Source organism: Lissotriton helveticus, chromosome 7, assembly GCF_964261635.1.
Source record: "Lissotriton helveticus chromosome 7, aLisHel1.1, whole genome shotgun sequence".
Taxonomy (NCBI): Eukaryota; Metazoa; Chordata; class Amphibia; order Caudata; family Salamandridae; genus Lissotriton; species Lissotriton helveticus.
Genome location: NC_136068.1, coordinates 157,573,516 through 157,600,172, shown reverse-complemented (window position 1 = coordinate 157,600,172; position 26,657 = coordinate 157,573,516). Strand labels below are relative to the sequence as shown.

General features: G+C 51.0%; 1 protein-coding gene across 2 annotated transcripts in view; it reads left to right on the top strand.

The window, feature by feature from the left end:
• Positions 1 to 26,657, top strand: part of NPEPL1 (aminopeptidase like 1) — a 96,749-nt gene that overhangs the window by 47,061 nt on the left and 23,031 nt on the right. For both annotated transcript variants that reach the window (XM_078651843.1, XM_078651844.1), the window contains exon 9: positions 9,381 to 9,504. In XM_078651843.1, the coding sequence (XP_078507969.1) occupies positions 9,381 to 9,504 (124 nt within the window). The remainder of the gene's footprint in view (positions 1 to 9,380; positions 9,505 to 26,657) is intronic.

Below are 26,657 nucleotides of genomic sequence, written 5' to 3'. Positions count from 1 at the left end.
TTACATCTGCCAGAAGAGTGAGTGAGCTTCAGGCTCTTTCATCCATAGCCAGGAGAAGCCTCCTTTTCTGGCTGTACATCCGGACAAGGTTGTCATAAAATCTCGTCCATCCTTTCTTCCCAAGGGTGGTCACCTCTTTTAATATCAGGCAAACCATCACTTTACCCACCTTCTTTATGCCTCCGCATCCTTCTAAAGAGGAAGAGAGGCTCCAAAACGTGCACTTTCCTTCTATCTGGATAGCACCGAACAGTTGCGGGTGGATGAGCAAGCTCTTTGTTGGCTATGTGGGCGCCAAGAAAGGTCTGACCGTACACAACTGGGCCATCTCTAGAAGGGTCGTTTTTTGTATTAAAGCCTGCTATTCTCTAGCACAAAAGGAGCCTCCAGTGGGGCTACGCGGCCATTCCACAAGGGCGACGGCAGCCACTACTGCTTTGGGACGAGGAGTCCCTCTTCATGACATCTGTCAGGCAGCTACATGGGCATCGCTGCACACGTTTACAAAACACTACTGCCTGGACAGCCAAGTCCGGTGGGACGGCTTCTTTGGCCGTTCTGTTCTCCAGGACTTTCTGGTGTGAACTTGGTTCGCAGACCCACCTCCAGGGTTGGTATTGCTGGGGTATCTATTCTAAGGTAAGGAATCTATAACTAACTTTCTTTCATATGAACAAGTTACTTACCTTCGGTAATGATATATATATGTAAGAAACAGGTTTGTTATAGACTCCTTACCGCCCCACCCATCCTCCCAGTTCTGCGAACTGATTTCTAGGGTTAAGGACATACTTTCAGAGCCCTAGTTTTGTGCACCAGTGGTCCGTGTCTTTTATGGCGCTGCGTTTCTGGTGCTGAAAGTCGTGTACAGAACTTATGTTAGCGCTTGAGGGCAGCATCTAAGTAGCTACTGCAACGTCACCCCGGCGACCACAACGCCAACGATGGACGCGGAGCCGACCGACACCACATTTCGACACGCAGAGGTACTGCTGACGAAAACCATTCCGGATCCAGTCTGACGCCTGGGGGTAATTCTAAGGTAAGGAATCTATAACTCACCTATGTTTCTTACAGATATATCGTTACCGAAGGTAAGTAATTTGTTCGACTGGAGGACACTCCTTTGCCTACCTTGTCCCCAAGCTATGGAATGCTGTCCCACTGGAGATAAGGATTACAGAGTCTGAACCAAAATTCAGAAAATTGTTAATGTTCTCTTCAACTAATATGTTTGGCTAAGGCATGGGACCTGAATACTGTCTCAGCGCTGAAAGGCTCTCCTGGTTAGCCATGCGCTTTAGAAATCCACATGAATATAATAGAATTCCAGTAACATAATTCTCAATGAAGTTCGGCAATTTACTTGCAGATTCATTGCCTCGCAAGGGAGAAGTTTTCAACATTTTAGGAATTCAGTTTTCCAAATGTACTCCCAGACACCCGTGACAGTAATACGTTTCTTTAAAAAATGAAAATATATCAGTTATACTCCAGGAAAGATTTTGTGAATCCGCACTTGCGTTCATGCAAAGGGAACATGTAGGTGCGTTTGCACATATGGAAATGCCCTTGAATGTGCGCAATTGCACTCTTTGCCTCCCAGTGGAGAACACCCTTCTCCCTACAACTCACCAATTGTGTAGGTGTTCACAGCCCATTCCCACTCTAGAAAGGGACTGATCTCCAAACATTTCCAGGGTGGACAGGAAACATATTTGTGATCAACTACAAACTAAGAAATTTGTGGGTGTTGCCACACTCCAGTTCAGCCAAGCCAAGGAATTCCTGCTCCTACCGCTGCAGTCTTAATTATACATAGTTATTATTACACAATCATCGGATGTTCTTGTGTAAGTGTACATTCCTTTACAAGTGCAAATTCAGATTTGGTGAATACATATAAAATAAGTCATGTGAACCCATAGATGGCTATGAGAAATGTACATCTAGTTTCTAAATGCGAACCTTTGGTTCCAGGCATTGAAAATCGTTGGCAGGGCTACTGTTTGCTTTATGGAAAGCTTTACTATGGAAAATAGCACTGTTTTAAAACGAGTATTGATCCTTCAGTCAGTATTTGATTTATGTGACATGACAGCAGATAACTATCCTAGCAGTTGGGGGGGAGTGGCCTGGAGCCTAAGATGGTGGACGGATAGTTCCCGAGCTCCGTCTGTAGCCCACGATACTTGCTAGTTATCCTGAAACCCCCACCTGCAGCCCACCTGATTTCTGTGCCGGAGGCCCCCGGGGGGGTGCTGCTTGAAGCGGAGCGGTATTTACCCACTCAGCCCGCCTCACGGGCGCGTTACAACATCGACCCTGGCTGCGGCCTACTGGACTCTGTGAAGGCCCGGGCTCGAGTGGTTGGCTTACCCGGCCTACCCATAGCGGCTGGCGCGGTCCGATCGGGACCCAGCGCCGAGTGCAGTGACGGACACCGGCCGAGTTCGCGGGGCACGAAGAGGTGCCCTGCTCAAACGGCGACCCTGCTGCCTCCCTATCTGCTGCTGAGGACTGTCCGGCCGCCCGGCTGGGGGGGGGGGGGGGGGGGGGGGGGCCTGCGGATCGCGCGAGGGTGCCCCCTGACCGGCTTGCCAGCTCGCCGCCCGCCTGCAAAGTCTCCGGTACGCCTGTTCCCTACCGCGCTGGCCCGGACTGCGGGGCGTGCGGCACCGGTCGCCTAACTTCGGCGCTGTGGGCCCGGCTCCCCCCGGGCCTCTCCGGACACTGCGGACCTGAGGCACATTTCTGCCGGCGCCATCTTGTTGCCGGGACGGACAGTGTCGCCGGGCCTGTGCTGTGGCATCTTACTGGACCCTACACTTGCCAGCCGGCGGGTCCGGTGCGGAGACCCCGCACGAGGTGGCGCACGGCTGGAGTTGGCACACCTCGCGGCGGACGACGGGCAGCAGACACCGGACACCAGACTACCAACCCCGATCAACGGTGAGGAAGAGTGGCGCGTACGTTGCAGCCCTGCCACCGCACACCGGTCCGGTCGCATGTCACGCTCCTGCTGGGGGTTAGCGACTCGCTTGGCAATTGCTGTGGTCCGGCTACCTCCCTCCGTCTGTCCTCTGGGAAACCGGGGGTGCACCTGTCCGCGAGACCCCCCAGTGGGACGCCGTCCCTCCTGATACCAACGCCGCGTTCAGGGACCCCACGCAATCACTGCCAGCCCTGGGGTCTACACAACTGCCACCTTTGACCGCCACTCCTTGAACCCTCGGTGGACGCGGTCCGGCGTCCTGAGTTGACACTTGAGTGGGCAACGGCAGTCTGCTGTGCCCTTCATAGAGCCACCCTGCTAACGAGAGCCATGGGCAAACACAGGGACAGGACTCATGACCAGGGCGCTGCGGCGGACTTGCAGTCCACGGGCTCCGAGGACCCACTGGCCTCCTCCAATATGGACATTATTCCACCGACTGGAAAAGGATCTCAGGACGCAAAGTTGGACCTTATCCTCAATGAAATACGCGCGAAGCCCTGGAATCGCGCATAGACAATATGACGACTGGTCTGTCCCTATTGAAGGCTGACCATAACAAGTTGGCGGAACGGGTGGCGGAGCAGAAGTTGGCGCTGGATGACCTAGTGCCACAAAGACGGAACACTCTGCGAAGCTGGAGGGCGTGGAAAAACAGCTTAAACAACTTTGGGACAGGGTGGACGATGCCGAAGGACGAGCGCGCCGCAACAACGTCCGCATACTGGGCATTCCGGAGAGAAGCGAGGGGAGGAACCCCACCCAATTCGTGGAGGACTGGTTGCGGAAGCTGGTGGGCCAAGAGGACCTCACGGCCCTGTACAGCGTGGAACGGGCGCATAGGATGCCGCCACGGCCCCCCAAACCAGGGGCACCTCCTCGTCCGCTGATCGCGCGCCTCCTCCACTACAGAGACCGCGACACTGTCCTGCGTGCGGCCAGAGAGAAAGCACCGATACGTTTTGAAGATAAGAACATTTCGGTCTACCCTGATTTCATGCCCACTGTACAGTGCGCCAGGTCCACCTTCATGGGTGTGAAACGCAAGTTAAGAGACAGGAATATGAAATATGCGCTTCTGTTCCCTGCCCGGCTTAAAATTCTACACGACAATAAATCTCACTTCTTCGACTCCCCGGAGGAGGCGGAGGAATGGATGGAAGTCACTCTGCCGCCACCGACCTCACAGGACCCGTTTGTGGATCGCGGCGGCGACGACCACAGCGACCGCAGAAGCCCACCGGACCGACGGAACAACGCTCCCAGCTCGGGACATCGCTCTTCCCACGGACCTCCAGCGAAGGCGCACTCTCCTAGTACTCGAAAGGAAGGTCACTCGTCATCAACTCCGCGACAGCAGCTGACAGAAGAGGCATTGGCAGCTCACGACGCGGAAGCCCTTGAAGATGGGCACACCGCCACCACCGACACCCACACGGAGGTGTCTGGGTCAGTAGACAGCTTGCCGCTGTTTCCGAAGATTACAGCCCAGATGGCAGGGGAGTTCTGATCTGCTGCGAGTATGATCCCCTCCGGGTGGTAACGTATACCTGAACTTCCCCCCCCCCCCTTTTCGTATGTGGTGGGTTGCATGGGGGACCCACTTTGTTGAGGGCTAACTAGCCCATGCAGGCCGCTCAGTAACAGTCGACGGAGGCCTGCCACCCCCCGGTATGCACACGAACTTCACTGACTTGTGCCCACGTTGGGCACCACGGTTTGGCTCCCGGGCACGTTGGCTTGGGGACCTTCTTGTTCAGGGGTTACTTGTTCTCATGGCACTCTCACATTCTTGCAAAGCAGAACTAACATGGGCACCCGGGTGTTTCCCTGGGCCGCATCACACAAATGGTTATGGGGCCGCTTAATAAATACCAATTGTGCACCTGGAATGTGCGTGGCATGGGAGCAGTACAGAAACGTCATAGACTCTTGGCCCAGCTTAACCGCAGGGGGACACAGATTGCTTGCCTGCAAGAGACACATTTGAACGCTGCTGAAACTGCGCAAGAAATGGAGGGGGCAACTTTTTGCTACCTCCTATTCTGCGTTCTCAAGGGGAGCGGCGATCTGGTTCCGTGGCTCTGTCCCCTTCCAGGTGTTAGAGCAAAGAATCGATAATGAGGGCCGATATGTATTTGTGCGGGGGCTGTTGGATGGGGATGCTGTTGTATTTGGATGTGTGTACTCGCCAAACTCAAATCAATCGGAGTTCTTGTTAACAGTGAATGGGGTACTTGCAGACTGGGCTGATTATCGCTGGTTTATTGGGGGTGATTTCAATGCTGTGCTCGATGTTACATTAGATAGGTCACATCCCCCTTTACAGGCAGCTGAGAGTAGGAAACAGGCGGATGCTCTTACGAGGTGGGCCGAGGGCTGGGACCTGACAGACACATGGCGCAGCACACATTCACAGGAGAGGGAATACACTTTTTTCTCCCCACCGCACCAGCTTCACACCATAATTGACCATATTTTCTGCCCCCGCTCCGTAGCGGATTCAATTGTCCAGGCCCAACACATGGGGAAAACTCTGTCCGATCATAGCTCCGTAGAACTCACCTGGCAGTGGGGCAGGCGGCTGGCCCCCATCCCAACTTGGAGATTGTCTCCAGACCTCCTTGAAGACTCGGTATTCCGGGCCTCCTTGTCCGATGCTATAGTAACCTACTTCTCCACAAATGTGAACACAGCCAGTACCCGTCAAGTGGAATGGGACGCTTTTAAAGTTTGTCTAAGGGGGGCAGCAATGGCCGCTGGGGTGGGCAGGAAACGGGAGGTAATCAATCAACTGAAAGAGGTGGAGGGCTCGCTAGCATCCCTAGAGAATGAAGCTGCCGGCACAAATGCACCCTTCACACCACTGCAAGAGGCTCACATCAGACATGCAGAGCTACTAGAAGACCAGAGGCTCCTAGACTATCGAGAATACACGAATAGGCAGCATACTCAGGCAGATAGAGCTGGTCCCCTTCTAGCCCGCCTATTACGGGATTCCCCAGTTAGTCACCCTATCCTGAAACTTTTAGACCAGACGGGCAGCCCAACTACCACCCAAATTGGGATTAACACGGCGTTCAGGGAATATTGCACCACGCTGTACAGCCCCCCACAGCCCCTTCCCGAGGTGGCATTCGAGGCCTTCACGAGGGACTTGGACCTACCTCGACTCACTGGCAGGCAAACCGAAGACCTGAAGCGCACCATTACAGTTGCTGAAATCAGGCAGGCAATACGAGCTCTCCCAAAGGGCAAGACCCCCGGTACAGATGGCCTACCGGCCGACTTTTATGCAACGTACATAGACCTTCTGGCCCCCCGGTTACACACTGTTTATCTGGAAGCACTACGGACTACCGCCCTACCACAATCGTCTATGCAGGCGTTAATCACCTCCCTCTTAAAACCCGCTAAAGAAGGGCTACATATGGCCGACTATAGACCCCTGTCCCTCCTCAATACTGACTCCAAGATATTGAGCAAGGTGCTGGCGTCAAGGCTCGTGCAATACGTACCACAGCTGATCCACTCGGACCAATGTGGTTTTGTTCCGGGCCGCAACACGGCCATGAATCTCAGGCGATTGGCCCAGCTTATGCTCGGAGACCGGGAGGACACGAGCTCTGAAGGCTGCATATCCCTAGATTTGAAGCAAGCATTTGATTCCCTTAGGTGGGACTATATGTTTGACACGTTGTCTAAATTTGGGATTCCACCTGAATTCCTCGCCTGGGTTCGATTGCTGTACACCGTCCCCACAGCTAGAGTGCGTACCTCAACCCCTATAGCTATCTCACGGGGCACCAGGCAGGGCTGCCCACTCTCCCCCCTCCTCTTCGTCCTTGCTCTCGAGCCTATGCTCTGTAAACTCCGGTTGATGGCCCCCCAGTATGGCATTCTACAGCATGGGGCGGCACATATTGTGTCCGCCTACGCGGATGATATTGTATCTCCGAGACTTGAAGGGCGACTTGAGCCCTGTTTCCCAGGTCTTTGAGGACTTTAGAACGATATCTGGCCTGACCATAAGCGAATCCAAGTCCTATGGGTTCACGTTTGCTACCACAGGCCTGACCACCCCCCTGCCCTTCGCCCCCCACGAGTTCCAGATGGCTGAAACCACCTTCAGATACCTGGGGATGCAGATTTATAGGGAAGCTGACACGATGATTGACGGTAACCTTGGGAGGGCCATCAGAGCACTGACATCGCAGATCCAATTCTGGCTCACACTGCCACTCTCAATACCCGGCAGAGTAGCGATATCTAAAATGGTGATGCTCCCCCGTCTTCTCTACCACTTCACCAATCTGCCGTACCTGATCCCAGCGGCGACATTCAAGACCCTTGACACTCTACTCACTGAACTTGTATGGGGGCACGGCCGCAGACGTATAGGTCTGTCCAAGCTGCAGCTCCCCTCTGACGCCGGCGGCATGGGCCTGCCGGACTTTAGAGCTTACAACTATGCGTGTCAGCTCCAATGGCTGGCCTTCTGGGTGGCGGGTCGCAACCTTCAGGATATCAATATGGCGGGTGGGGCACATGAATTGGGAAGGATACACACATTGCTTTTGCCCAACTCTGATATACCGAGAGACACCCCACCTCTACTCAGACTAGCGATACTTTACTGGCGGAAGGCATTAAAGTATACCTCTTATGCGCCCACAATCCCGCTCTTGGGCATCCCGCTGGGTTCGGGAACGCTTACGGCGAACTCGCTTGAGCAATGGCATGATGCGGGAGTGTCGCATGTGGGTGACCTGTTTGCAGAGGGGCACCTGTTGTCCTTTGAAGATTTTAGAACCACCCATGGAGTTCATAGAGGCACATTCCTTCTACACGCTGGCCTTCGCCATTATATAACACATAAGTGGTCCCCTGAGGGCCAGGAGCCTATTACAAACCCTCTCATCACAATGCACTACCTAATGGGCACGGGTGCCCACCTGACACAATGGCTCGCTGCTGGCATCAGGAAGGGGAGGGCACTCGCTCTGTCGCCACTCCGGGAAACTTGGGAAGGAGATATTGGTAGGCCCCTGAGGGACAAAGAGTGGGAGCGTATACTACAGTTTCCCAAGAAGGTAGCAAGGAACCCCAAGTTTAAATTCATTCAATTGATGCTGCTACATAGAGCCTACCTGACCCCGCACCGCATACATGTGATGTTCCCTGATGCGAAAAGCAATTGCCCCCGATGTGACACCGAGGACGCATCACTGATGCACATGCTGTGGCAATGCCCCAAATTAGGTTATTACTGGACCACGGTCCATGAGTCACTCGAGAGAGCGGGTGCTCTGTCCAGCTATACTACACTAGAATACACATTACTGGGGTTGGGACCCTCACAACGCACCAGAACCGTGGCGGCACGTTTTTCGGACCTGGCCCTGTTGCTGGCGAAGCGGGCCATTACGATGAGGTGGAAATCACCCAAACCTCCCAACCCTGAACTATGGAAGGTGGAAGTGGTACGATGGGGTAAGGCTGAGGGAGAGGCACTGCAGCGAGAGGAACGCAGAGGTCTGCGGAAAACGGCAATCTCGCTGGACTGGTTTGCCACTCTGGGAATGTTTGAAACAGGAGATGAAGGGGATGACGGGGATACGTGTGGCTCGCCGATTTTAGAATAAATGTGTCCTTAGCCGGACTTTCATGCACTATCACTGACTGTGGTGCGCTACGATAGGGTGCGAGGACCCTCAAATCACTGACCTTTGCCTCGTTCCAACAATGTGTGCAGATAGATGAAGCTACATGTTATAGCACCATGGGTGGCCCAGTTTAATGATCATTCAGACATATGTTTATTGTGAGAGTGTCGGGTGGGTTGGTTGAGGGTGGGGGAGGGATTGCTTTGACCGGGGTTTGTTTAATTGCAACGGTTATAGTCATCAACAAAATGAAAACTCAAGAGACCTATGCAGTTATTTGTTCTAAGCAGACACACGATTGTATTACCTTGCCTCCTACTGGGCCTAGTAATTTCTGTAACTGCTTTGCTTACTATGCTAATAAACAGATTTTCAAAAAAAAAACTATCCTAGCAGTTGTAAAAAGAAAAAAGAAATTCCAGCAACCTTGGTATTCCTATTTGTACAGTGCCTATGTTTCAGTAACTATGTTTGAGAGAAATACTGAAGCCCTCTACGGCCCAAGAAAATTGAAAACACATGTAGCAAAATGGAAGGGGCTGACAAACTATGAAACTAGACACAGTTAGCTTACTGGAAATTTGTTGACCAACCTTACCAGTTAGTCCTCCTATGCCATAAGTGCCACATGCGTTTCTGCTTGCTGGTTGATTGATAGACCCTGGGTTCTTGGTGTATTGCTTATTGGAGTTTTCTGTTTCTTACATTTAATTTTTCAGAAGTGTAGAAATAAACAACACTGACGCGGAAGGCCGGTTGGTGCTGGCCGATGGAGTGGCTTATGCCAGCAAGGATTTGGGCGCAGAAATAATTTTGGACATGGCCACCCTCACTGGGGCTCAGGTAATCTTGGAAGCATAAGCCATCACACAAAGCTTATATTGAGGCCAGTTGCATCTGTGTTTATAAAACCAGATGAACTGGTCTAGACTGATGTAATGTATGTAGGTACTATCTGGTCTGAGTTTTTCATGTCTTAGAATTACCATCTTAATATCTCTTTGTATTTCCTATGTTATATTTTCCATAATGTAGTTCCTAAATCTCTGCATCGTTTTGACTCCAGTTATTTGTGTAAGGGTTCTTTTAGCAACTAATCCTTCAAAAATGGAAGGTACCCCAGATGATAAAAAGGTTGAAATCCTTATTTGTGCCACCCTCCTTGCGCGCCGTCCTACTTTTTTAATTACGAACCATACTGTGTAGTCTTGTCAGTGGCCTTCCTGCTGTGAAATACAGTTGCTCTTAGACATAGATCAGATTATTATTTTAACTTTTGAGTTCATAGGTGCACAAGCCTTTTTTCTGCCCACACTTATTAAATGGTGTCAGTTCTGTTGTAAATGCATAGTCATATTTTGTATTCAGACCATTTTCATAAAGTGTGACAAAGTTACCCAACTTATCTCTAAGAAACATCTTGTATGTTGCTTGCATAATAAAATTTAGTGGGTTATCTTTGAACTTGTGCCTTTTCTCTTAGATGCTAGGTCAGGTGCCTTCTGTCATAGCTGAAATTAAGACAAAGCAAACACAAATCTCCACTCCCCATTTAGCCAGGTTAGAGAGAGCAGCTCTTATTATTGCAGGGGATTGAGAGTAGTGAACTAAATTGTGGCTTTCAAGAAAGCTTCATAAGATCAGAGAAGATGCCTCGCGCTCCTTGGTGTTGGTTTACACAGCATATTGGTTGGCGGAGCATTTGATAATGAGGTGTCTGAAAATTTGTATAACTGATCAGCATATGAAATAGAAGTTTGTTGGAACTTGTAGTGTAACTGAAGCAGCTGTAATTGATGCCGAATATATGGAGGTAGAGGATGGGAGATTAAAAGAGGGCTGAGGTACTTTTAATGAATTCAAGCCAAGTTATTGTAATTGGAAAGTGCTTGACTTGATGTAATTGAGCTGCATGTCTAGAACTAAAAACATCGGTTTTGTGGAATTAAACTAATAAACAGTTAATGTTTTTAATATATTTTTTAATGTGTAGGGAGTAATACAGAATAAGTTTAAAGTGTAAATAAAAACTGTTGGCAGAATTGAAACCAGCCCCAAGCCAGCACATAGGAAATGGAATTGATTTCCATTTAGTTGTGAGACTGGAATGGTGACTCCCATTGGCCTTGCAGTGGCTAACTTGCCCCATTTAAAGTTTTGCATAGGGAAAGTAGGGTCTTTTTAGGTCTGGCTTCAGCCAAGACCTTTTAATTTTGCTAAAGTTATATGTTTATCATCCACCTCTCTTCATCCTTTGGTCTGTTGTTGTCATTCACATTTTGCTTCAGTCCACTACAGCATGGGACAATGGTTCAGCCTACTCTAGCCACTGGTTAAGTTCACTTTCAGTGACTTCATTTTGCTCTCTTGCAATGAGCACATCCACACACAAGGTAGTTCTCTTCAGTGCCAGTGTATTTGTTTTTGCCTTATAATGACTTTAGTGTTGCCTTTGTATGTATAGCCTGAGGTTTAAGAATGCTGCTTCATACCAGATGTGAGCGCAGGCCACATTCCATGCTTTATCAGTTCTGGTCTCCTGCCAATGATATTGTGAATGTGTTTCGGAGTGTGTTTGTTTATTTGACCGCTGGTATTTCTCAGCATCCATTTGAATTTGTTCTGTATTTAGTTATCCTCTTTTTACTAATCATGCAGTACGCAAACCATTTATTCTGGACCCTATTTCACCAATGATTTTTTAATAAGCGTTCCCCAGGAATAAAACCAGCTTTTATCATGTTTCATTTTCAGCACTTGCAACACTTTTTGTAATGCTCTTCCTTCTTTCTTTGTTCTTTGTTTCTTTCTTTTTTTCTTTCTCTCTTACCTACCTTCCTATCTTTTTTGTTCCTTTTCCCTCTTTCTCTTTCTTTCTTTCCTTCCAGTTTCAGTCTTTCTAGCCCTTTTTTTTATTTTTTCCTTCTTTTCTTCTTTCTTTCCTTTTTATTTTTTCTTCTTTTCTTTTTGCCTACTTTCTTTCCTTGTTCATTTTCATTCCTTCCATTATTTCTTGCCTTCTCTCTTTTCTTCTTGCCTGCGTTTACTTTTTCTTTTTTCTTTCTTTAATCCTTTCCTCTCCTTAGGCAAGTGGCTGGCAACCAATGGCAGAACAATTAGCTGTTTCTGATAGATACATCTGCCTTGTGGATTCCTCACCTTGTGAATATCCCCCTTGCGCCAGCAACGTTCGGAAAATTCTTTGTAGCACGCCGGCGTGGACGACGTCCTAGGAGCACGCGACTCCGTCTGACGTCACCGACTCCTTATAAGGCCCACGTCGGCGTGATGACGTCGGTTCCCTTTTTTCCGCGTCGTCGACGCTAACGGTTTCTGGGATCTTCTGTGATTCAGATAGTGACTTGTTACTATTTCGTGTTACTGTTTCTCTCTGTTGAGTGTTTCTTCTTCGCTGAGGATGTCGTCGAGGAAGACGGGGGTTCAAGCAGTGCGGATCGTGTGCCCGAATGATGTTAATTACCGATCCGCATGACGATTGTTTGTGGTGTCTTGGATCGGACCATGATGTTAAAAACTGTCGATCCTGCTTCAAGATGAACCCTAAGGCTTTACGAGAGCGGGAGGCTAAGCTTCTACTTGCAAAGGTGAAAGGAAGAGAGGCTGGAATGTCTTCTAGGTCGACGTCCAGACTTTCGAGGTCGAGACAGAAGTCGCGATCGAAGTCGAGATCGGCTTCGAGATCGAGGTCCAGAGTGAGGTCGAGGTCCAGAGAGAGGTCGAGGTCTGGATCCAAGTCAGCTTCGGGTCATGCTTTGCGCTCCTCGAAGAAGAAGCACAAGAGGAGGAAGCATAGCTCTAGACATCACTCTGGCAAAGAGTCTTCGGATTCGAAGAGGAAGTCTCAAACGTCATAAAGACTTCGTGTCTCCTTCTCCTTTGCAGTCTCTTGGAGGTTCCCCGGTTCCGGAGCAAAAACTGGATCCGGAGTCGCACCATTCTTCGGAGCATGAAGGAGATGAGGAGGTTCCTCGGGCTCCGTCTCCGGTGGAAGTCCCTAAGAATCAAGAGGGCCAGGATGAACCGATGCCGGAGCAGCCTCCTTCGGAGCGGCCGATGGGTTCGTACCCTCCCTTTCCTGGTCCTGGACAGAACCCCTCGCATTTCCTTAATGCTATGTTTGGCGTTTATGCGGGGGCAATGTACCCCACTGGTGCACCGGCTGGTCCCATGGGTCCGTTGTCTTATAACTTGGGCGTCCCTCAGGCTTACGCTTCGGCGCCTTTTATGCAGTTCATGCCGGCGCCTTATGCTCCTTGGCTCGGTACGGCGCCGCCGAGGTCGTCGACTCCGTATTCGGCTTCGCTGGCTCCAGAACGACCTCGTGAGTTGGATCGAGGTGCCACGCCGGTTTGTGAGTCTCGTCCTCCAGCTGCCCCGGCTCCTCGTTCGACGCCGGTTCCGGCTCCATCGGAGTCTTTACCGGATCCGTCGACTTCGGTTCGCAGGGAGTGGTCGAGGCGCAGGGCTCAGCGCCTCCTTGGAGGAAAAGGGGTATGAAGATTCTGAAGTAGAAGAAGAACGTCTGGATCAAGGGGACTGTTTTGAGGAGCTGCATAGTGCTAGTGGCCTGGAACTCTCTCATGAGTGGGGTTTGCCATCAGTTTCTGATGCACCATCTAAGGACGTGGCACCCTACCATGTTGTAATTAGGAAGGCTGCGGATCTGCTCAATCTGACTTTGCCTACTGTTGAGTACAAGCCAAACATCCTCACGGAGGTTTTACACTCGCCTTCATCTATTCTAGAGCCTACGCTTCCATTCACTGAGGCTTTGACTGAGCCAATAATGGAGGTCTGGAAGAGGCCTTTGTCTGCTCCTGCGGTTTCCAGGTCGGTGGCTAGACGTTACAGGGTGGCACCTGGTGACCCTGAGTTTCTCTCTTCACATCCTTCTCCGGAGAGTCTGGTTGTGCAGGCCGCTTGTTCCAACAGGTCTGCAGGTTCATTTCCTCAGGTGCCGGCAGATAAGGACTCTAAAAAATTGGACCAGTCTGCAAAAAAGATCTTCTCCTCGGGTAGCATGGCTCTAAAATCTACCAATGCTACTTGCCTGCTAGGGAGATATGTTCATGCATTGATGGACTCTGTGAAACAGTTATCATCTAAGCTTCCAGAGGATGATAGAAAGAACTTCAATGAGGTAGTCTCTGATACTCAGGCTGCAGCCCGCTTGGTAATTCAGAGTGGCATGGACACGGCGGATTCTGTTGCCAGGATTATGGGCTCTACCGTTGCCATCAGAAGGGCCGCATGGCTGAAATCTTCGGATTTTTCGGCAGATGTACAATCTACTTTAATGGACTTGCCATTTGACGGGACAGGCCTCTTTTGGAAAAAAGCGGATGTAGCCTTGGAGAGGTTCAAAGATAGCCAGCAACGGCAAGGTCTTTGGCCCTTCAGGCTAAAGGTTCTGCCACTAGGAAGTTTAGGGGATTTGGTAGATCCACTTTTCGTTCCTATAAACAAGGCCAGCAGCAGCAGAACCCTTTGTATAGATCGTACAGAGGTAAACAAAGGGGCCGTGTTCGTGGACGCCAAGCCTCCTCCTCCTCTACTTCCTCCTCCAACAGTCAACCCCCACCCTCAGCAGTAAAGCAGCCCTAGATCCGCCATTCTGGATCATGCGGGTCCGGTAGGGGGTCGGCTTACTCATTTTCTACGGGATTGGGAATCGGTTACATCAGATCTTTGGATTCTAAATCTCGTAGAAAATGGGTATGCACTTCCTTTTCAGGAGTTCCCTCCCAATTACCCTCCTTGCCAAGGTTATTGTTCGGAGGACCACCTGCTTCTCCTGCAGGAAGAAGTCCTGGCACTGTTCCGAAAAGGTGCGATAGAGGTGGTTCCAGAGCAGGAAAGGGGTCAGGGGTGCTACTCCCGGTATTTCCTGATCCCCAAGAAGGATGGCAGGTTACGTCCAATCCTGGACCTCAGGATTTTGAACCTCTATCTCAAGCACGAGAAGTTCAAAATGCTTACTCTTGTACAGGTTCTTCACGCGCTGTTGGAAGAAGACTGGATGGTGTCGATCGACTTGCAGGATGTGTATTTTCACATCCCCATTCTGAAGTCGCACAGAAAGTATCTCCGTTTTACGGTGGGATCGCAGCACTACCAGTTTGCGGTCCTTCCGTTCGGACTTACTACTGCGCCTCGAGTTTTCACCAAGGTGATGGCAGTGGTGGCTGCGCATCTCAGAAGGTCGGGGATACCTGTGTTCCCCTATCTGGACGACTGGCTGATCAAAGCAGAGTCGCCGGAGAAGGTGCTCCTTCATCTGCAAGTGACAACGCAGCTGTTGTACAGATTGGGTTTTTCGATAAACGTGCCCAAGTCTCACCTGGTGCCCTTCCTGCGCAACCTGTTCATAGGTGCGGTACTGGACACTACTGTATGTCGTGCATTCCCTCCACCTCAGAGGATTCGCGACATACAGGAAATGATTCCTTTATTCTACAATGGAGTTGTTGTTCCAGTCCTGAAGGTCCTTCGTCTGCTCGGTCTGATGGGTTCTTGCATTCTGTTGGACAACCATGCACGCTGGCATATGAGGGCACTCCAGTGGTGACTCCGCAGGCAGTGGTATCAGCACAACGGAGATCTTGGGGAGTCAGTGAGGATCTCCAGAGAAACTGCAGTGGATCTGTCATGGTGGAGCGTGGAGGGCAATCTGTCTCAGGGAAAGCCTTTCCATCTACCTCCATTGGTTGCCACAGTGATAACGGATGCATCCACTCTCGGGTGGGGTGCTCATCTGGGGTATCTGGAGATCAAAGGTCTTTGGTCTCCGGAGGAAAGGTTGCTTGATATCAACCTTCTAGAGTTGCGGGCGATAAGTCTGGCGCTCAAGGCCTTCCTCCCTTCCCTTCGCGGTCAGTCGGTTCAAGTCCTGACGGACAACACGACCGCGATGTGGTACATCAACAAGCAGGGAGGGGTAGGGTCGCAGTGTCTCTGCAGAGAGGCTCTGCGTCTCTGGTCCTGATTTGTCTGATAGCAAATCATCTGGCCGGAGTTCTGAACGTTCGTGCAGACGTTGTTAGGTGGCAGTTCTCTGCTGACCACGAATGGAGGCTTCACCCGGAGGTTGTTCACGACATCTTTCAGATGTGGGGGACTCCTCGGGTGGACCTGTTCGCCACTCGCAAGAATGCTCACTGCCTGTCATTCTGCAGTCTCCAGTATCCGATGCAAGGAGCTTTGGGGGACGTGTTTCAGTTTAGTTGGGGAAAGCAACTCCTTTACGCGTTTCCTCCCATACCCTTGATTCCTCGGGTTCTGAGGAAGATTCGCCAGGACCGGACCCAAGTCATTATGGTTGCCCCGGATTGGCCAAGAAGGGTGTGGTACACGGACCTTCTCCACCTCTCCTCTCACCCGCCGCTCCGTCTCCCTTTCAGGGTAGACCTCCTCTCTCAGATGGAGGGGCAAGTTCTACACCCCCACCTCCAGACATTACACCTTCATGCCTAGAGATTGAACGGGGCAACTTGAATTCCTTTTCTCTCCCTCACGATGTGGTGGATGTCATTCTTTCTGCCAGGCGTGACTCCACTAAGTCCATCTATTCGTATAGGTGGTCTAAATTTGTCTCTTGGTGTAGGGAGGGGGATGTTGACCCTTTGAAGGCTCATTTGGCTGACATTTTGCAGTTTGCTCTTTCTCTGGCGCAGCAAGGATTTGCTGTTGCCACGGTTAAGGAGTATCTTTCAGCCTTATGGGCATTTTTCTGTTTGCCGGATCAGCCTTCTCTTTTTAAGTCTCCTGTGGTTTTAAGATTTTTGAAGGGTCTCACTAATAAGTTCCCTCCTTCTCCGTTTGTTGTTCCTCATTGGGATTTGAATCTTGTGTTAACCTATTTGATGGGTTCTCCCTTTGAACCCTTGCACAAGTGTCCCATGAGGCTTCTATCCTTTAAAACGGTCTTCTTGGTTGCAATTACCTCGGCAAGGAGGGTAAGTGAGCTTCAGGCTCTTAGTTCCAAGCCCCCGTTCTTGACCATTCATGCTGAAAGAATGGTTCTCAGGACCAGGGCTGCTTTTCTTCCTAAGGTGGTAATTCCCTTCCATCTAGGACAATCCATTACTCTTCCTACCTTCTATCCTCCCCCACACCCTTCCAAGGAGGAGGAGAGGCTTCATCGCTTGGACCCAAAGAGAGCTGTCAGTTTCTATCTTGATAGGACTAAAGACTATCGTATTGACTATCAGCTCTTCGTGGGTTTTGCTGGCTGCAAGAAGGGCATAGCGGTGCACACCGCACACTTTCCAGGTGGATAATCCTGTGCATCAAGATTTGCTACTCCCTGGCGGGTAAGGACCCTCCTGAGGGTATTAGAGCTCATTCTACTAGAGCAAAGTCTGCAACATCCGCATTGTCTAGAGGTGTTCCTGTTGAGGACATTTGCAGAGCCGCGACTTGGGCCTCTCTCCACACTTTCGCGAAGCACTACTGCTTGGATACCGAGGTGAGGAGGGACGGCCACTTCGCGCGCTCTGTCCTCCAAGATTTCCTGGTATAGCAGAGTGGACACCCTCCTCAGGGAGTGGGGACTGCTGTGGGACTCTATTCACAAGGTGAGGAATCCACAAGGCAGATGTATCTATCAGAAGAACAAGTTACTTACCTTCGGTAACGCTTTTTCTGGTAGATACAGTATCTGCCTGTGGATTCCTCACTGACCCACCCGCCTCCCCGTTGTCCGCTCTGCTATACCTGGTTTTATGTATTTATCATTCAGGTTCTTGATACCTTTGCTGTGCACTTTGTGTGCGGTTTTGATTTGTATGTACTGTGTACACTGTATATTTGTATATTTACAGTCGTTGGTACGTCCGGGTGCCTTGAAGGCACGGAAAAAAGGGCGGAACTGACGTCATCACGCCGACGTGGGCCTTATAAGGAGTCGGTGACGTCAGTCGGAGTCGCGCGCGATGCTGTGCTCCTATGACGTCGTCGTGCTACAAAGGATTTTCCGAACGTTGCTGGCGCAAGGGGGATATTCACAAGGTGAGGAATCCACAGGCAGATACTGTATCTACCAGAAAAAGCGTTACCGAAGGTAAGTAACTTGTTCTTTAGGTCTGTTAGCCTAGACCTTTTGATTTCACCAAACATATGTGTATGACTTTGTAACCTATGGGAGTTTTCAGCCACACTTCATCCATTTGTCTGTGGATGCGTCATTCATATTTTTGTTCAACGTACTTGTGCATGCATCAAGAAGCAATACGTCAGACCCACTTCAGCCATGGCAGACTTCACTATGAGTTACAGCATGATGCCCTTTTCCAAAGAGCTCATCCCCACACAAGTAGATCACTTCAGTTCCAGACAGTACTATGGCAATGTGTACATTTTTGGAAAACAAAAAACATTTTAGCCTTTAGGCAGTTTTTCTAGATTGAGTGCCTGGCAGCTTCCAAATAATAAGGTTTTGCAAAAACCATGAAAAACAGGAATTCCCAAAAGCCTGGCGGGCAATGCCAAACCTCTTGGCTTTGCTAATCCGTGTTTTACTTGAAGTGTGTCCTGCTTTCATGGAAGGAACCATTACAGCAGAAATAACTCTTAAAAACAAGGACAGCAGATCCGTTGTGTTGTGGCAGACTTGTTGCATTTTTTTATTTTCTGAAGACCTTTTAAAACAAGCATCTACAATGCAATAGGTCTTGCATTTGCGCGAGTTTGAGCTCCTTGCATTGTAAATTATAATACCTTTTATTCATGTTTTGATTTTTATTAAACACTTTTTTATTGTTGCAGCAGAAGTATCACAAATGAAAAGGTAATTACACGGACCGGCTTCAACGTTCGGCCAATGCCCGTCAGTTATGCAACATTTTCTTGTCTCTAGATTCCCAAGATTCCCCATGAATTAAGTACAAACGTGGGGTTTCAGCAGAACTCCTAGTAGGTACATAAGAAATGAAACACGTAATCCCCGAAACAGCCACTTCCATGCCCCACCTCCCCCCCCCCGATCCTTCCCACCCTCTCCCGACGTATGGTCACCCACTAGTCCTAACTGGGTTATGTAATATAGTCTATGTCATTGCCGCCCCCAATCACCTCCGTTGGGTCTGTGCTGCCCGGCAATTCCTCCAAGGCCCCCCCTCAAGTTCTCTGGGGCTTCACTCCAATCCGTGGTATTGTCTCCACTTTGACCATACTCTCCGAAACTTTTTTGGGCAGCCCCTGGCTTTATATGTCACTCTCTCTGCCGCCATGTAGAAGTCTAGTCCTCTCCTCCATTCCTCTAAATCTGGCGGTTTGGCCGCACCCCAGTATCGTGCAATGTCTCTTTTTGCCACCACCAGAGCCAGCACTAGAAAGATGATCAGGGGGCGGGCCAGGTCCACTTCTGTTGTCAAACCCAATAAAGCCAGCTTAGGGTCGCGCGGTAGAGTAGTGTCCAGTATCCCATCCAATTCCACAAATATCTCTTCCCAGTATGTTTGTATGACATTGCAACCCCAGAGTGTGTGATAAAAGTCGCCCTCCTTCTGAAGGCACCTCAAGCATGCTGGGTCTGTGACCTTCCCCATTTTAAAAAGGCGTACCCTGTCGAAATAGGCTCTGTGTAGCACCTTCAGCTGTATGAGGCGAAGCCTAGACTTAATCGCTACCTCGCGCGGGTGCATAAGAACCATCTCCCAATCTAGGTCTTCCATGGCCCCGGCGTCTGCCTCCCATTTGGTTCGTAAGTCTTGTAAGGTACCTAGCATATTGTAGGTCAGCGTTCTATACGTGAGGGATACCGCCCCTCCCCCTATCTGTTCCTGCAGTAACCTACCCTCCAGTGGCGCGTATTCTGGGATGTCTGTCCGAGTGATATTTTGCGCCCTCCATGCATGTCTCAGTTGCGTGTATTTGTAGTACTGTGTGTTATGTAAGCCAAAATCTTGCTGTAGTGCGTGAAATGTTTTAAGCTCTCCCCTTGTAATCACGTCCCCTATTGTTGAAATGCCGATGTCATCCCAACGTCGGAAGCCTTTCAATTTGTTGAGTTCATCCAGCCATCGGCAGTGCCATAGTGGCGTCTGCCGGGTGGGCCGCTTGTCCCATCCCATGCGTTTGGTCGCCCTATGCCACGCGATCAGTATAATCTGTGTGGCCGGCAGGAGCTGCTTCCTTCCGGTCCCTACGTACAGGTAGAATAGCACATTAGTGGTGGACCATTTCGATCTTTCTAGTGCGTAGGTAGAGTGATCTATTGCCGCATGGAGCCATTCATTTATCAGAGTGAGATGCTCCGCCCAATAGTATGCTTCTAAGTTGGGAAGGGAAATCCCTCCACTGTACTGGTGACGTTGCAGAGTGTTTAAGGCCACTCTCGGCTGTTTCCCCAGCCATAAGAATGCACGTAGGTCTGAGTGGATTTTATTCAAAGTTTTAATAGGTAACGGATAGTATTCATTTTGCAGGGCATAGAGGAACTTCGGAAGTAGTACCATTTTATATAGCGCTGCGCGGCCCAATAAAGTGAGCGGGAGCTGTCTCCACCGATCCATTTCCGTTTTTGCGCTTACCATGATTCGGGCCACATTATTATTAAAGGAGAGCTGCCTATCTACTGTTATGTACACTCCCAAGTATTGGAAGCCCTCTGTGGTGTGAATGAGGAGTTCTGGCAGGCAATCCCTCCGCTCCATACCTTGCGGGTCATATAAAACCGATTTATGCCAATTAATCGTATGGCCTGCCCTTGCACCAAAGTCAGCCAGTTCTTTGAACAGCATCGGGATTGTGGCGTCCGGGTCTGTAACAAACAGCAGGACGTCATCGGCATACAGCGAAATTTTCTCCTGCGTATCCTCCAACTCCCCCCATGTGAAGCCTCTAATTCCGACGGATCCTGATCGCTAAGATTTCTATTGTCAGTGTGAAAAGTAGGGGGGACAGTGGGCACCCCTGGCGCGTTCCCCTACCAATGCTGAATTCGCGCGACACCCTGCCATTGACCCGCACTCGTGCCCTCGGGGTGGAGTACAGTAGTTGAATCCACCTTAGAAACTTAGGGCCAAAGCCGAACCTCCTTAGCGTCTCCAGCAAGAAGGGCCAGTGGACCGCATCGAAGGCCTTTTCTGCATCCAACGAGAGAAACCAGTGGGGCTCGCTCCTCTCTCGGATTTCCTGCAGCCAGTTATGCGTGCGACGGAGATTCAGTTTAGTTGCCCTGTCCGGGAGAAATCCAGACTGGTCCGCATGTACCAGATCCGAGATTACCCTCCGAAGGCGTCTAGCTAGGACGGTGGCCAGAATCTTTGTCTCCATATTGAGGAGAGAAATCGGGCGGTAGGAAGCACACGCGTCTCTAGGTTGCCCTCCTTGTATATTGGGACAATTGTGGCCAAGGCAAGGTCAGGCGGCAGGCCCGCCGTCTGGAATGCCTCGACAAATAAGGTTTTTATATGACGTTGTAACAGGTCGGCCGTCCGTTCGAAGAATTCCGCCGGGAAGCCGTTGGGCCCCGGCGTCTTCCCCGGTTTCAGGGATGCTATGGCCTCTGCTATTTCCTCTAGTGTCATCTCTGCATCTAGATCTGTGACGTCCTTAGGTGTCAGGGTCGGAATCATCATGTCGCACATATAGTAGCGTGCTTCATCCTCGTCACCCAGAGTCCTAGCCCGGTAGAAGTCTTCATAGTAAGCTGCAAAAGCCTCCGCTATAGCCTCGTCCGTGCATGCCGACCTATTCTCTGCCAGTGTAATCCTATCAACCCATCTAGCTGACCTTTCCTTCCTGCTCAGCCACGCCAGAAGTTTACCCGATTTATCCCCTACGTCATACAATCGGTGTAGCGTCGCCAGCGCCTGTGTGCGTGCTTCCCCAGTGACAAGTTCTCTATAGTGTCGTTGTGCATCCAACAGTTTCCTAAGAATGGCCTCTTCCCGTCTATGATGGTATTCTGCTTCAAGGGCTAAGATCGAAACCTCCGCACTAGAGATCGTGGCCTGGTGTTTCCTCCTGGCCTCTCCCAACCTGCTCTGTATGCGATCCCTGAGGACCGGTTTCATTGCTTCCCAGAGTGTGACCCCTGATTGGACCGTGCCTTCGTTTTCAGCTACATATACCTTTATGTCTGCCCTGATACCCTTTATTATTTCCGGTGTTTGGATCTCCCAGACTGGCAGACGCCACTCTACAGTCCTTTCCCTCCTCTCCCGTCCCAAGTGTGCATACAGTGGGGAGTGATCTGAGATTCCCCGTGCCTTGTATTCTGCTAAATCATTCACAGAGACCTCCTGTCGTGACGTAAATATATAATCCAGCCTGGAGAATACTTTGTGAGCCCCGGAATAGAAGGAGTATGTCTCCCTTGTAGGGTGGAGCCATCTCCAAACATCCGTGAGCCCCAAAATTTGCATCTGCCGGGCTAGTGGTGTGTCGTGCCCTATTGCGGGTGGTGTCCCCGATCTGTCCCTTGCGATACACATCACGTCATTGAAGTCTCCCCCCACTATTTGAATCGTGTCCGCTGTATCCAGAAGGATCGCAGTGATTGCCTTGAGGGTGCGTGCCTGTAGTTTTGGCGGGGCATAAACCGATATGATTGTGTACCTGCGCCTCCTCCAGACTCCCTGTACTCCTGCATAAGTCCCCTGCGGGTCTAGCCATGTACGAGTAGTTGTGAACGGTGTGGAGTTGTGAACAAGGATCGCCGCCCCCCTGGAGCCCGTCGTGTAACCTGCGTGCGCTAGTACTACGTGCCTGCCTCTTGCTATAAAGGCGCAGTGATTGCCTTTGAGGTGGGTTTCCTGGAGTAGGATTATGTCTGGTGCTAACCTTTTAAGGTAGGCATTTACCAGGCTTCGTTTAATCTTTGACCCTAGGCCATTCACATTCCATGATAGTATGGTGACTCCTGCATCACCAGTGTGTGCATTGTCTAGTGCGTCTGCCATTGGATGTTCCCTCCTTCCTTCCAAGTGGGTCTCCCGAGTAAGGGTGGCATACGGTGTGGCATGGAGTGGTGCTGTTGTTTTTTAACTGGTACCCCCCTCCCTCCCCAATTCCCCTGGTCCCCCAACTTGCGCGTGCAGAAAAACCATCCCCTCCCTTCCTCCCCCTCCCCACCTCCCCCCCTTCCAGCTGCGTCCCAACCGGGGACCGAACCATCCGCGGGAGAAGGCCTGTCGCCCTCCCACTTAACCTCCCCATCATACACCTAACAACTGTATAAACAAGGAAAACAACATAAGAGGGCGTGTCAACTTGCGTGGTCCCGGAGACCGGGCTGCTATCTCATTGTCCCTCGGAGATCTGTGCTCATGAATGTGAGTCCTGAGTGTCCGTTGCGGGACCCCTTCCCGACGAGTCCTGCTCCAGAAGCTGTATTTCAGTTACTAGAGGGTGGATTGAATCTCAAATACCGTCTTCACCTTCCCTTCCGGATTCCTGTTCCTCTGATTCGTCCTCCTCATCACCTTCAGAACGGATGCCATTCCTCAGGCTGCTGAACCTGGAGCCCGCTATCGAGGTATTACTCGGGGACGTCGATCTGCCCCCTCTCCTTTCGTTGGTACCCCGTGTCTGATAAGGCGTCGCCGGCTTGTGCCCCCTTGACCTTCCAGATCGTCTACGTTGTGGTTTCGGCTGTTCCCAGCGCGTCTTTTCCCTTAGTGATCTGTCCATGGCTTCTCTTCCGGCTGTCTCCCTACTGTTCAGGATAGGCCGTTCTTCAAGCCATTGCCAGGCATCGTCTGGACATGTGAAAAAGATGGTTTTGTCCGTATAAATTACTTTGAGTTTTGCCGGAAACAGGAGCATGTAGGCTATATTCAAGGATCGCAGCTTCATCTTCACAGAGTCAAAGGAACAGCGCTGTTTGGACACTTCCTGGCTATAGTCAGTGAAGATCATGATCGTGGCATTTTCGAAGCGGATTTCCCCCAGTTTCCTGGCTTCTCGAAGTATGAGGTCCCTATCAGCATAGTTCAGGAATCTCACTATGACTGGTCTCGGTCGTGCCCCCTCCGGTGGCTTTGCCAGGAGCGCCCTGTGCGCCCTTTCGATGACAAAGCATGCTGAGAACTGTGCCGCTGGGAAGGTAGTCTTCAGCCATGTGTGGAGGAAGGAGGCCATGTCTCTCCCCTCGAGTCCCTCTCTAAAACCTACAAATCGAAGGTTATTGCGTCGAGATCTATTTTCGGCATCGTCAACTTTCCATTGTAGGTGGCGATGCGACGCCTGAAGCTCTGCCATGTCCTTTTTTAATGCAGTGATCAATGCCTCATTATCTGTGACTCTAGTTTCGGCCACTGTAACTCTCTCCGTTAGATTTCGGAAGTCCTGGCGCAGCAACGTTATCTCGGAACCTACTTCTCCGATTTTTACTTCCAGTGCCGCCCGCGATTCCTGGATATCACTCCGGGAGGCTTGGATGGCCGCCAGCAGCATTGCTGTTTCTGTAAGTGGTCCAGGTGTTTCCGAACGCTGTTCCGTAACTGGCCTTGTTGTCGCAAAATTATCCATTGGACCCTGTTTCGGTGTCTTAGGCACTGTGTCTCTCTTCCCCATAGTAATTCTCGGGGCGGGCTGCGCTACTGAGGTGCCGCCTGTTGCGTTTGAAGCTCTTCGATTAGTAAGGGCTATACTCCTGGCGTTTCCGCTCTCGTGGTCGTCTCCACTCCACCTTCGGCGGCTGTGCGGCAGTATCTTCAGGGGTGGGTGGGTCGTGGCACTCTTTGGCTTGTCTGGTTATTCACCCTCCGCAGGGCTCCGGGCGGGGCGACCCTGTCACTCCACCTCGTTGTCACCAGGTGCCTTTCTATCCGGCGCCCAGTCCCCAGCTACTCCGAGGCCTGTTTCTTGGGACTGTCCCAGTCGCGTGGCTGTGATCAGGGGGGTATGGAGTGATTTTGCAGAGACTACCACCGTGCGGCCCCTGGGGTCAGGGTTGTCAGAGGTGGCTATCTCCTCTTCTCCCCCCCCCCCCCCACCCGAGTCGCGGACCCGGTCCGACCCTCCCCCTTGTAGTGCCCTTCCACAGCGATCCCTCGTGCAGGGGTGGTGATGATTGCCTCCGTTTTCAGTTCGGAATAGCCCCAGTGGTGTTTCAGGGTCTTCACCCCCGTCCGGCTGTGATCAGTGATAGGTATTGGTGAGGGAAATGGTCGGAGTCTCGCCCCCCGCCACTCTCGTGGCCACGCAGCTATCCTGGTCCGTGCTGGCCAGGTTCCTTGTCTAATGCCTCCACTAGTGGGGTCCGCTTCTGCTGCTGGTGTCCTCTGTGCGCTGCTGTCCACCTCCGTGCCCCAGGGGTCCGCTCTTCAGCGCCGTGGTGTTTACAGGCGGGAGAAGGGGGGGGGGCGCCTTCGCCAATGTAAGTGTCACTGCTGGGGGCTCAGGGCAATTACCGGCCCCATAGGCCGCTACAATAAGGCCTCTCCCTCAGCTGTCCCTTCCTCAGGTGTGGCTCTCCCCGGGCTCACCTCCTTCGCCGGTTTTCTATGTCGTCTGCGGGAACGGACAGGCTCCTCCGATTCCGCCGCTCGCCTCCTTCGTCGTTTGGGGGGGAGGGTGAAGGGATCTCCCCGCTCTCCGCTCCCGGATACCGCCTCCGCCAAGTGCCTGGACTCGCGGGTGGGATCCGCTCCGCTCCTCACTTGGTCTCCGTATCAGCGTAGCGGATCAGCACTTATTCGGCCGCCATCTTGGTAAAGGCTGCCGATGTGCGATCTGGATCTGCCTCCACTTCGCTGGTACTGCTCACCGCACCAGAAGGGGTCCAGGTCCGGTCTTTGTAGCGCTGTGATTCTGACTCCGCACAGCGATCGGGCAGACTTACAGGCCAGGATCGCTCCACCACTACGGCCGCTCAGTCCCTCGGCGCCATCTTGACCTCCCAGGGCGCTCCCGGTCCGGTGTCGATTCAGCTGCTTTCGGGGAGTTTCACGTAAGTGTCGGTGCCATAAAACGGACCTCTGCTGCCGAGTATGTTTGCCCACCTCCTGGTGCAAGGTGTTTTCTCCGGGATAATATTAAATGACGGATTAGTGTGCAGTCCGGCCAGAGCTCCGGCAAGACACGTCTTAGCCGGCCATGCTGTTGGCCACGCCCCCATGTTTTGATTTTTAAAACCTATTAAGTAATTTCAAATACTTGAAGGCATCACTGAGTTGCCCCCTTCTGTCTCCCATGGCCCCTGAAGAGCTCCCAGTTTGCTACGAGTTAAATAAACAAGCCAGTGGTCACAACTGCGCACGAGAGACCCTCCTGTAGTAAGAAAAACTCACTAAAGAAAATAGTGCTTACAGACTAAAGAAGATGTACCGTGTAACAACTGAAGTAAAAGGGCCAGTCCTCCTGGGAGGTTACAAATGAAGACAAGGCGGTACTAAGGAGGGACTAACAAGCCTAATTAGAGATCAAAAGCCAGCATTTACGAAGGGCAATGACACAAGCCAATGAAAAATATGGGCAGAGAGTGGGGGGGCTTAAAGTACATACTCCAATTCAGCATGGCTCGCAGAGCAGTGCATGCGCTGCTCATGCTCGACCTAAAAAAAATTAAAAACTGTCCCTCCTGTTCTGAGCGTTTTCTGCCTGCACCTGGAGGAGGCATTGGTGGACATTTTCTCTGCCAAACCACCACGGTTTGAACGGCAGGCTCACAAAGAAAAAATGAAGTGAAGAAAAACATTGCAAGGCCAGCTCTGCATAGGTTGGTCCCTCCTGTGCTATTCTTGTCATTACTGTGTCTACAAAACGTTTTCCAGACGGCAAAGCAATTGGTATGTTCACTGTTGAGAATACCATAATCCCTCACACTCCAGAATGCGAAAGGTGAATGGATTCAGGGCCCTATCCAGGGAATTGCCGCTGGACATTCCCTTTCAAATAAGGACTCCAAAACATTCACATCTTCAAACCTCTTTGACTTGAAAACGAGACTTTGAAAAGACCAAGTCAAAGATACCGGCCCTTAATGAAGCGAACTGGGTGCAAGAAGAAATCAGTTACCATTTTAT